At 50.7% G+C, this 12443-nt stretch overlaps 1 protein-coding gene across 1 annotated transcript in view; it reads right to left on the bottom strand.

Moving 5' to 3' along the window:
* The window catches only part of CUX2 (cut like homeobox 2), a 214355-nt gene that overhangs the window by 201654 nt on the left and 258 nt on the right, over positions 1-12443 (bottom strand). The window contains exons 2-3 of the mRNA XM_019641567.1: positions 10606-10671; positions 9936-10035 (exon numbers count right to left, since the gene is read on the bottom strand). Coding sequence (XP_019497112.1) covers positions 9936-10035; positions 10606-10671 — 166 coding nt within the window. The remainder of the gene's footprint in view (positions 1-9935; positions 10036-10605; positions 10672-12443) is intronic.

Below are 12443 nucleotides of genomic sequence, written 5' to 3'. Positions count from 1 at the left end.
CAATAATGGGACAGATGAACATCGTGTGCTTCCTGAGAAGATGCACTGAGGAGGACACGACATTACTCCAACCAGCATTTCTACCACAAATGCATAACCTGAGGCTGAACATCCTATATTCCCAAATCAAGGGGCCTTCTACGAAAAAAATGGCCAGTTCTCATCAGAAGTGTCAAGGCCACGCAACCACAAGTGTCCTGCCCATCATAGTAGATAGAGGCCCCTGATTCTCCCTCACTGAGAAACAGTCCCTGAAAAGTATATTCAAGATTCATTCAAATGTCCAACAATTCTTCGTGTGGTGCCAGAGGGCCTCTCCCTATATCCTGGCATTGAGCACAGAAATATTCATTGAATGAGTAATTTAATAAATAACCAGCTTAAACAAAAAAAAAAAAAAAGAGAGAGAGAGAGAGAGATTTCTATTGGCTCACGTGCCAGGAAAGTTCCAGATCACCTGGCTTCAGATAGAGCTGTATCCAGCCACTCAAATGATGCTACTTCATCCCAATCATCTCCTAGCTCAGCTTTGTCTGAGTGGGTGGCCTTGTTCTCAGCCAGGGCTCTACCCTGGCAGCTCTCTATCACCAGCTTGGCAACTCCCAGGGGAAGAAAGCACCTCTTTCCCAACAGCTCTAGCAGAAGTCCCAGGATTCACTCTGCTTGGACCAGCTTGGGTCCATGCGCTTTAATCTGTTCCAGATTAAAGGCGACTAAAGGGACATGACAACTACATGCAATGCATCATCCAGGACTGGACGCTGGACCAGAAAAGGGCATGAGTGGGCAACTGGCAAAATTTGAGTAGGGTCGGTACACTAGATTATAGTGTTGTGTCAATGATAATTTCCTAATTGTGTAATTGTTCTGTGGTTATGTTGAATGTTACCATGTGGGAAATCTGGGTGAAGGGAATATGCCTATGGGGAATTCTTTATACTATTTTTGCAAGTTTTTAAAAATCTTTTTAAAATGATTTCAAAACGAAAAGTTAAAAACTAAAAATTTTAAATAAATTAAATGGGAAGCCTTCCCTACCTGCCTTACCTCAAGAGGTTCCTTCCAGACAACATTTTACATTTCTGACTTCACAGCACTCAGAATTATAAATTCATTTGTGGCTTCTTTGCTGAATGCAATTCTCTCTCTGTGGCCTGTGAGACCTCTGAGCGTGGGGTACTTTCCTATATGAGAGAACTGCTGTTCTCTCTCCACTATCCCTTGCTTTTCCTAGCTCTTTGTAATCACACACTCATCTGCAGTTGGCTCATTCATTCACCTTTCCAGTCAATAAATATCTGAGGTCACAAGTGCACCAGGTAAATGCTAGATGTTGAGAATGCAGCAGTGATGCAAACACACAAAATTTCTACCCTCACACAGCTTAACTCTGTCTCCACCATCGGACCAAAATCTCCAGGGGGCAGAGCCCATGCTTGCTTTGTTTCCTGCTCTGTCTCCAGTGCCTGTTACATAGTTGACATTCAAAAAGTGCTCACAGAATGGAATAATAGATGAACGGCAAACACAGCACCACTTCCTCATCCAGTGCCTAAGGCAGACATTGCTAATTCATCACAGAACTCTTTCCCATTGAGCCAAATAGGTATGCAATGCATTTGCCTAAATGTATGGAAAGAGCCTTGGTCAGCTGTTTGAGAAATGAAGAAATGAGGGGCACAGGGCAGGAAGTGATTGGCCTCAGAGCACTGATAAAATCCAGTCTTCTGACACCCAGCCCTGTGCAGGCCCCACTATCCCACGAGGTAGGAGACATTTCTACAACAGCTGCCGAGTTTTAGACAACTGCTGGGCCTCATTAGACCTCACTCTGACCTCCTTCCTGGACCCTGGAGGACAGCCCCTCTCCTGGTTCACTCCAACTCAGGGGCAGGCATAGAAACATTCCCCCAAAACAGAGTGGCTGTGCCCATGTTTTGCAGAGCAAAGAAACTTCCATGAAAGTGGCCTCATAAGCTGAAGAATCCTGCATAAAGCTTACATCTGCTTCTGACGCCCAGGCGCCTCCTGAAACAGGGATCAGGAGCGCTTGCCCACGGGCTATGCCATGGCGCCTGGCACTTAATTATACTTTATCTCCTATTTTCCTCTATTTGTTTCATGGGTTTACAGTCAACTTCCCCACCAAGCCAATAGTTACAAGTATGGGGAAGTTCCACTTCTGAAAGACAAGCAAGTCCTGACCCCTCTCTGGGCCTGTTTCCCCATTTGTTAATCAAGGAGGATGACTTGAATTTAGAGAGCCCAGGGTTCAAATCCCAGCTTGGCCACTTCTTCAGAGACCATGGGCAAGTACCTAATCCCTCCCTGCCTCAGTTTCCCCATATGTGAGATTGGGTCAATGCTGTGTGGAACCCTGGGGAATGTGGCTGGAGAGTATCCAGCTCAGAGAGCAAGTGTCTGATAGTGCATGCTACTCCCACCTAAATTCCCCCTCATTTCTCACCTTCTGGGACCTTCTAGAATCATTGGCTTCCCCATTACCCTGCGTGCACCTGGTGGGGTGCTTGACGAAGTTTCCTGGAGTTGAATTTAGCCTTGAAGTGAGTGGACTCTGTGCAGGGTGTCTCCCCAGGTGAGCTTCCCAAGGGCAGGGACCTACCTGGCTGCCTTGGGCATCCCTGCATTGTCACTGCCTTGGGCAGTGCCTCGCCCAAAGGGATTTTGTGTATAATATAATTTATTTGCTTTTCATCCTCATGTATTTGTTTTTTTATGATTTTCATTGGGGAATTGGGGGGATGGGAACAGCGGTGGGGAATTGGGGGAAGGGGAACAGACAAGTTGCTGTCGTTTTGTTCTTCAGTCTAGTTGTGGAGGACGTTGCTTCACTGGCACATGTTGGTATTATCATTGCACTCTTCCCGGGCGAGGCAGATCAGTCGCCGGCTTCTGGACAGCAGCTCACTGCAGCTGCTGACCGCTCATGCTGGCTGCTGGCTGCTGGCTACACACGGTAGCCCATGGCAACCCACTACAGCAGGGGCTGCAGCCTATGCTGTTGCCGGCGTCTCACAGAAGCCCAGCTCCAGGTTGAGCTGTTGTTTGGCATCTTAGCTGTAGAGGGCAGTGTCACTGGCCCTCATATGTGTGACCCGAACCGGGGCCCTCTGGCATCCCAAGCCAGTTCTTAACCATCACGCCACTCGGCCGGCCCATCTCATGTATTTTTAATTTCAGGTGTGGGTTTTCTCACTACAGCTTACAGTTCCCATCCCAGACCTCTCCCAGCATCCTCTGGCCCTCATCTAGAGAATGGACATTCTGCCTGTCAGGTGAGGTGCCCCAACCCTCCAGACTCCCCTGAGCTAGGGAGGATGTAGGAAATTTGGTCCCAGGTGCAACATCAGGCCCTGTCCAGGTGAAGCCTGCAGCTCCCAGGAGCTCCCTGAGGCAACAGAAGAACTTAGCTGGGAACATGGAGAAAAGAATTGTAAGTGACGTCTCCCCGACACCTTCACCTGATTGAATTAGGCAAGGAATCTTGAGGAAGGATGTATGAGCCCCAGTCAAGTACCAAAAAAATTTCCACAACGGAGAAATTTATGTGGCCCAAGGGCTTGTCTAACCCGCTGCAAGTGGGTGGGCTGTGGGAGGGGTCCGAGGGCTTGGCCACAGAGCAGGAAGACAGCTGGTCTCACCAGGCCTTGATTCAAGGGCCGGGCGACTGTCACAGGAAACTAGGCATCTGGATGCACCAATGTATGTTACAAAGAGCCTCAGTTTCCTCACTTGTAAAATGGGGTAAGATGCAGATTCAATGAGATGGTGTTAAGTCAACACTCAGCACATGGCTGGCATGTAACTCGTGCTCAACCGAGGGACATGCTGCTGTGTGTTACCACTGCGTCTGCACTTCAGACAGAACAAATGGCCCCGACGCGGAGCTCATCCATCACCCATTCATTTCACCTGAGTTGCCAGAACAACTCAGCTCCCGCCGCAGCCCCGCCCCTCTCTGTCCTCTCCCCCCCCAGGCCATATTGGGCAGCAGCTGCTCCCTCATCTCACCGGAAGCTTCCACACCTCGCTGCCTTTGAGTCTACGAATTCCTGAAACAGAAAAGTGTTTTCTATGCCATCCCCTTGCTGTCACACGTCAGGAGTGTTGTCTTTCAAGGCCCATCTCTTAGAAGGCTTCCAGGATTACCTCGGTCAAAGCCCATCACTGCCTCCCTGGCATGTCCAAGGCACTTCGTTCCTATGTCTACCATCAAGTCATATGAATTATTAGTTATTAATATCATCACTGCAATCAGAGCTACGACTAATTACCATCAAGAGAAATTCTCCATTAATCCTCTGAAGAACTCCACGCAGTGAGTAGTACTGTTTTCCCCAATTTACAGACAAGAAAACTGAGTCACAGAAAGGGGAAGCCACTTGAGCAAGGCCACCTAGCCAGGAGGTGACAGAGGAAGGCTTTGCACTTGGGTCTGCGTGGCTCCAAAGACCTCATACGCCTGACGCATGCCAGGGAAGGCAGCTGAAGAGGTGGAACCCGCATCCCCATCTCCTGGGAGTTGTGACTTAGAGGCCCTGGAGGGTGAGGCAGAATAGTGTGCACGTGGTGTACACACACACACACACACACACACACACACACACACAAGCTTTCCAGCTTTCCACACTAGCCCTCTCCTGGATGTCCAAACATTTCCCCTTTGCTGAGTCACCTTCCTGGGGGAGGGAGGGAATCAATACTTGGTTGCCTATCAACTCAGTTATCAAATCAATTGGTATCAGCCCCCCAAAGCCATGGCTAATCATTCCCAAACCCCCAAACCCACTTCACTACAGTTAATAGAACATTCCCTTTTAATCACCCCCAGATATTTCTGAGGAAGCGGAAAGAAACGTGAGTGCCCAGGGAGAAGGGCAGCCGATGCATCCTTACGCGGAAGGGCCCCTTGCAGTGTGCAGGGGCAGCGGGCCTTCACAGAGCAGGGCCCGAGCCCTGCGGGGAGCTCAGCGTGGCTCCCAGGTCTAGCTGAGGGGCAGTGATGAACCTCACTCACCAGGCAGATCGGCCAAGAGCAGCTACTGAAAGGAGGGTAGGTCACAAGACACAGCAGCAGAAACCCAGCCAGAGAAATATGGCGTATGGGGCAAAGCCACCAAAGCTGAGGCCCGGTTTATCCTCTGTGAGAGCCATAGCACCACCCCATCACACCCCTTCCTTCTAAAGAGGCATCAACATTCACTGAGGGCCACAGCAGGCTGCAAACCCAGGTGGCCCCCAAAAAAACAGCCAAAGTGAAGAGCAAGGGCTGAAGTGGGGTCAAGGTGAGTGCAGCAGGGGCCACTCTGACACTAGTGCTCTGTGATCTTGGGGGTGTCTCTGAAGCTCACTGGGCTGCTATTTCCTCTATTAAGTAGAAATGGAGTTGATAATCCCCTCTCTATCTGGAACTCTGAAAACAGCCAGCAGTAATGATAGCGGTGAACGGTCAATGAGTGTTCTCTATGTGCCAGGCCCTTTCCTTAAATGCATTGTGTGAATTACCTCATTTTCCAGACGAGGAACCGGTGGCACAGAGAGGTGAAGCCACTGCCCCATATCACACAGCCGCAAGGGCACAGAACTGGGATTTGAACCTGGCAAGTCCTGGCTGCTGACTTGGGCCCCCTCCCACTTTCCCACTGCCTGTGTGAGACTGTCCAAGCCTTTGGGACCCAACTATAAACAACCAAGTTCAGTAAGACAATTCCTGGAGTTCCTTTTGGACCCTGTTGATCCATGACCCCCCATGAGTCATCCTGGGATTTGGCTTCTAAATTAAATCTTTCCGAACACCCCTAATCCACCGACAAGCACTTATTAGGCACCTATCGTGTTTTTTTATATTATGTATGAAGCAGGGGGAGAGAAAGGCAAGAAATGAAATTCTGGCCTGCCAGGGACCCTAGCCTACCTGATGTGAACACAGTGCAGCCAGGACACAGGTGAATTCGAGACAAAGCAGAAAAAAAGATGATCGGTGCCCCACGAGAGAAAAAATACATAAGACAGTAAGGCAAAAAGAGAAGGAGGCTGTTGGTGGCAGCTACGGAGTTCAATCAGGACTTGAAGGGCAGGTAGGTTTGGGATCAGTAGAAGAGAGAAAGAGGACACTCCAGGTGGTCAGAACAGCTCAGGCAAGTGCATGGACCCAAGCTGGTCCAAGCAGAGCGAATCCTGGGACTTCTGCTAGAGCTGTTGGGAAAGAGGTGCTTTCTTCCCCTGGGAGTTGCCATGCTGGTGATAGAGAGCTGCCAGGGGAGAACCCTAGATGAGAGCAAAACCCACCCACACACGGAAAAGATCAGGGTGAGGTAACATCATTTGAGCAGCTGGACACAGCCATGCCTGAAGCCACTCACCTGGAACTTTCAGGTCATGTGAACCAATAAAAGTATTTTCCTGTTTCAACCGGTTCCAGGTGAGTTTTTCTCACACACAACCACAAGCATCCTGCCCATTATATTGAGTTGTCGGAAAAAATACATGACGTATTTTTTCTATGTTTTTCGTTGCCAAAATGCGTCATGACTTTTCCGACAACCCAATAGTAGACAGTGCGCCAGATTCTCCCTAGCTGTGATTGATGCAGTACCTGAAAAGTCTATTTGAGATGCACGCATCAAACAGTTCTTCTCCTTCACGTGGTCCCACAGAGCATCTCCCTACATCCTGGCACTGAGCACAGAAATAGTCAATAAATGAAGAATGAACAAATGAATGAATGAAGTTCCCTTCATGTCAGTGCACACCTGTCTGTGGAGATCATATTCGCTGCCTCAAATCCATTCCCTGGTCTTCAAGTTGTGCAACAGCATCTCCATTTTTTTGCCAGCTCCTCTACCTCTGGCCATGATAATCACAGTTAAGTGATTAACTCCTGGCCCCCACAGCGCTTCAAAGAGTTCAGTGCTGGAGCCAGGATGCCCAGATAAGGCGCCCTCTTCTGCGGGAAGCTGCCAGGTTGTGCCTGAATCCATTCGTCTCCCTAGCTGCAGGAAGCTTGGGAGCATGATCCATCACCCATCCAACAAGCATTTGTTGGACAACTGCTACACACCAGACCTTTTGCTCAAAGCATCCAAACGAGCCTGGTGATAGGACGGGCACAGGGGCAAAAACCCAAGGAAGTTTCTTTCCTATGAAATAGAAGAGGTTCTGCCCCCACAAGTTAATAAGACCCTCAAAATAAGAGCAGTGTCCTGGCTAGGTGGGAAATGTGCAAACGTATCTGTTGCCAATAATAATAAAATGTTTTTTCCTCCTAAAAAATAATCCCTCCCTGTAGACATCAAGGCATCAAATTTGAATCTTGTCAACATCTCCGTTAAACTGGCAAGGAATGTTCCCCTGCAAAAAAATAAAATAGCAAAACAACAAAGTTTTTAAAAATCATTTACCATGCCAGATGCCAGGCTAAATGTTTTAGCTACACTGTCCCAATGAATCCTTAGTACAACTCTAAGAGGGGAATTGGAGGCTCAGAGAGGTTAAGTTATTGGTCCAAAGTCACCCAGCAACTGGAGGAACCAGGATTTCTACCCTGGAATATTTCAAAACTTCAGCTTTCTCCTTTGTAAAGTAGAAATAAATAGGGCATACTCGAAGGGGGTTCTACGAAGACTAGATGAGATGATGCATGCAAAGCATTTCTGCACACGGCCTCGTCTGTGGGAAGGGCTTCACCCAGCTAGACTGAGTGTTTCATCAACATGTCCCCGACAGGGTTTAAGGTGGGTGGGCTCCGGGCACCATGTGGCGCCAGGCTCGGGGGAAATACCCCTCTGTACACAGCTCTGCCGTCTGCCGCCGGAGCTCAGATGTCAGTCACCTATTGACAAGTGCACAAAACAGTTCTGGGTGCCCACAGCCGCCACAAGCCCGAGCTTGCTGGATCTACCCTGGCGAGGATAACTGCCAGGTGGCTCTCTTGTCGGCTGGCTGCTGCCCCTGGCTGCTGCCCAGGGTGACTTAACCCAAGTCTGTAGCTGCCTTGCCAAATTGTTGGAGGAAAGATGAGCACAGCATTGGGCCCAGCCCACCCATGCAGAACACCCACCCCATGCCCCGTGCCACAATGCCCGGGCACTCCCAGCTGAGTGCCTGGCAGCTGCCTGACAGCACAGAGTGGGCAAGGCTGCAGAAAGAGTGGGTTACAAGTGGTGTGTTTTTTTTTAAATGATGATATTGTGTGCTGATGGGATGTTTTAATCTGGGTTCAGGAATATTCCAGAAATAACAATAATAGCTCACGCTCTATAGCACTTACTCCATCTAACCTTTTAAGTAAAGTAAGAAGTTTAACCCTCACAATCTCCCTGCAGTAGGTACTATTATTAGCTCAATTTCTTATTCAGATGAGAAAACTGAAACAGACAAAATGATTTGCCCAAGATCACACACAGGTAGGACACCCTGAACCCAGGCTGTCCAGCCCATGCAAATCTGCTGGGCTCAAGAAAGGCCCTGAGGTAACACGTGAGACACAGCCTTGAGGCTGGCACCATCACAATTCCCATTTTACAGGTTTTCCCATGTTAAAGCTCAGAGAAGCTGAGCAGCATTCAGAAAAGCTGAGATTTGCAATCAGCACTGGTTCCTGATCGTACTGAATTTTGCACAGCCCCTGGTTTCTACTCTGTAAATTTTTACTCCCCCACCGCAGTCACCGCAGAAGGTAATAATAATAATAATAATAATAATAATAATAATAATAATAGATAAATCCTAGTGATAGGGAGGTGAGCTGGGTGGGGACACGAATTAAGAAAGATGTGCCTCTGGCTCGGTGGAGAAGCCCAGCGACCACCAGGCTCCCTGCAGGGTGTGGGTTTACAGCCGGAGGAGCAATTATGGCACATCATGCCCTGTGGGTGGCAGGGTTTAGGGTCACTGTATCATGGTCCTCTGGGGAGCCCTGACTATCTCTGGTGCTGTGGCCAGAGCCCCACCACCCAGCTGGGGGAACTAAGCCCGGGACTTGACCGCCCCATGGGCCAGATCAGAAACTGTGATTCCCATCACCAGGGGCAGGCACGCCTTGAAAAAGCATATTCTGTATCATAAAATTTTATATTGATTTGGAAAGCAGCACCCCCCATTGCTTATATGGCCCAAGCTACAGAGGTAAAGCTCAACAGAACCTTCTCAGCTGGAGCAGGGAGGGTTAACAACGGCACAACCCTTAGAAGCATCTGGAGGTTTCCTGAACCTCTGACTAGAGCTGGGGCCGATGGGAGCCTGGATGCCATGCTGTGTTCTCGAACCCAGAGTCACCCACGGACGACTCTTCTGGGGTTTCAAATGCGAGAGGATGAGACAGCACCACACACACTCTCACATGCAACATGCTCACGTCACAATCTCACATTCAACATGTACTCTCATACAGTCTCTCACACACAGTGTGGCTCACACTCTCGTGTGCAAAGCATGCGCACACAACAAGCCTTCTCACATGACACTCCCCATATGCGCTCGCATGTTCCAATGCACATACACACTCGCATGTGTACACTCACACGCACACACAAGTAGGTGTACAGACCCACACAGACTCTCAGTCACACACCCATGTGCCTCCCCCAAATGCTCACAGACCCATGCACAGATAGAAAAAGACACACAGGGCCCCAGAGAAACAGCCAGCCACACCCATGGCCGCCTCCCAACAACACACATGGACAGACACAGAAAGACACACACAACTCAAGAAGACACACATACAGACAAAGATCCATCCCCAATCTCGAATGTGAAAAATCCCCAAAACCACAATGCACACAAAGACACACAGACCCACATGCACTGGGCTGGACGCTCACACAGACACAGGGACACACACACACAAAGTCATAGCCTGCGGCTCTCACACCCCCACGTCCTCCCAACGGAAGGCAGGTCCTGGCACTCACCCTGGGCAGGACTGTCCAAACCAAACACAGGCGGCACCGTCCTTCCAGCCCCGGCCCAGCAGCAGCCTGAGCCCACTCCAAAGGCCTGTCAGCAGCACCGCTAGCAAATAAAAAGCCAATGTGCAAAAATAAAACCGAAAGGCTGCGATAAAGCAGTCCCCTTCCCACAGGACTCTGCGCTGACGCAGGTTCTGCTCTCTGCAATAAACATTTTCATTCTAATTTTAAAAGACATTAGCATTGCCTCTTTGGCTCTTGATTCAGCCAGCCGGTACCTTGCCGGCTAGGCTGCCCACCGGCCACACTGGGCAGCGAGGGGACACAGGGTCTCAGGCCTTCCGCCCCAAGCCTGTAGGTCACCCTTCACAATGCATACTGACCTAGGAACCTGCTGGCCACATGGGTCTGATTTTACATTATCCTTGCAGACCCCAGTTTTAACACCCGATAAAGCAAAGAGATAGCCCCAAGCTTCCCCAGGAGAATTCTGTCTCACCCCAGCCAGGATCCCTGCGCATCCAATCCTACCCTCCAATACGTGCACCAAACACAAGGAAAGCGGCTTTCAAATGCTGGGTCAACCCCCAACAAACGGGGGGGCTCCATGTGAACTGGGGCACTGTTCTCCATCCCCAACCCCCACTCACCCTGCCTGAAATTTGAGTCTCACCTCACACCTCCTAGCAGTGACCCTTCCGGGCAAGGACTTAAGGGAGAAAGGAAACCACACACCGATCTTGGAAAGCAAAGTGAGCTATTTATATGAGCTCAGAAGCCTAGACCCCAAAATGTGGCCTCCGGCCTCAGCTCTCGCTCCATCCACCCTGCTCACACTTGAGGTCCCCGGCACTCTGATCAGGTGACATCTGCAAAGCCAACCTCCAAGCCTGTGCCCACGCTGTTCTCTCCTCCTAAAGCCTGCTGTCCTGTCTCTTTGCCAGAGCTGTGCCTGGTCATCCTTCAGGTCTCAGCTTCTGAGTCACTGGATTCCATATTGTTGGGAGTCTGGGGATCCCACGTTGAGTGGGGCAGCCCAGTTCCTGCCTTCATTGAGCCATAGTGTAGGCAGCCTCCTTCTGGAAGCTTCCTCGACCTCCCAGACTGTGGAACACCTCTCCTCAGCTCCCCGGCCTCCTGGGCTCCCCACTTAGGAGACAGCTCTTCCCAGGCTGATTGCACCTGCCTGTCTCTGGTCTGTCTCCAGTAGCTATGACGAGGGGCTCCCTGAGGGCAAGGGGCCCGTCTGCCATGGTCTCCCTGCCCCCCAAGACCACCAGGCACAGTGTAAACCCAATAGGCGGCTGCTGAGTAAATAAATGAACAAACAGCTCACGTGGGAGGAGGCGCGGCTCACGGTCTTCCTCCTCTGGATTTTCAGAGAAACCAGGAAAGGGAAACCCAAGTAAGTCCTTGCTAGAGGGAGGACCTGTGGGCTCCGGCTCTTATCTGCTCTGCCCAGGGGCTGGGGATGCACCCCCTCTGGCCACTCCCAACTGTTTACACATCACTGTGTCCAACTGGAGCTCCGTAGGCCCCAAGTGTAAAAATGTTGGGTGGAAAAGAAACGCCAACAGATGGCTCGCAGCAGCCTCCTACCGGGACCTCTAGAACCTCTCTTTGAAACATCCCCATCAGTCCTCTCCTGGGCAGCCCCAGGGCCTCAGCAGGGCCCATGCCCCCTTGGCACAGGCCTGGATGACTGCACTAGGTCCTCCCGTCTCCCGACTCTGACCTTACCCTCACAAGCCCTCCTCTCCATGGCGACCTCAGGGCTCCTTGCAAAGGGTAAGTGGTAACAAGTCACTGCCATTCTTAAGCTTAAACCCCTCCATGGCTTCCTGTAGCCCCTAGACTTAAACCCCCAAATCCTCACCCTGAGCAGCCAGGTAAAGTCCAAACTCTACACAGTGGCCCAGGATCTGATCTGGCACCCATCACCTGCTCCAAGCTTACCTCAATCTCCCATTAAATGATTCATCAGTCCCCCAATACCCTTGGTTCTCATCCTCTGTGCCAGCACCCATGCTGTTCCCTGTGTCCGATGCTGTTCCTTGGTACAGAATGACCACTTTTAATTCCCTGCCCGGCAAACTCATCCTTCCAGACCCGCTGCAAACAGTCCTTTGCGGCTCCTCCCCAGCTCCTGGCTCTGATCACCTGCACAGCGTGGACCCAGTGCTGTAGAAAACCGCCATCTTATGCTGTCACGGGTGGCCTCATCTTCCCAGGAGCCCCTGGAGAGCAGGAGTCCCATCTTATTTATGGAGGGGCTCCCCAAATCTAGCCCAGAGTAGACAAGACACATTAATATGTATTAGTGAGGGGCCGGCCGAGTGGCGCGATGGTTAAGAACTCGCTTGGGATGCCAGAGGGCCCCGGTTCGGATCCCACATATGAGGGCCAGCTACACTGCCCTCTACAGCTAAGATGCTGAACAACAGCTCAACCTGGAGCTGGGCTGCCCTGAGCCGCCGGCGACGGCGTAGGCTGCAGTCCCTGTGGCAGTGG

The sequence above is a fragment of the Hipposideros armiger genome, unplaced genomic scaffold (genome assembly GCF_001890085.2).
Source record: "Hipposideros armiger isolate ML-2016 unplaced genomic scaffold, ASM189008v1 scaffold_62, whole genome shotgun sequence".
Lineage (NCBI taxonomy): Eukaryota > Metazoa > Chordata > Mammalia > Chiroptera > Hipposideridae > Hipposideros > Hipposideros armiger.
This window is presented reverse-complemented; position numbering and strand designations above follow the sequence as displayed.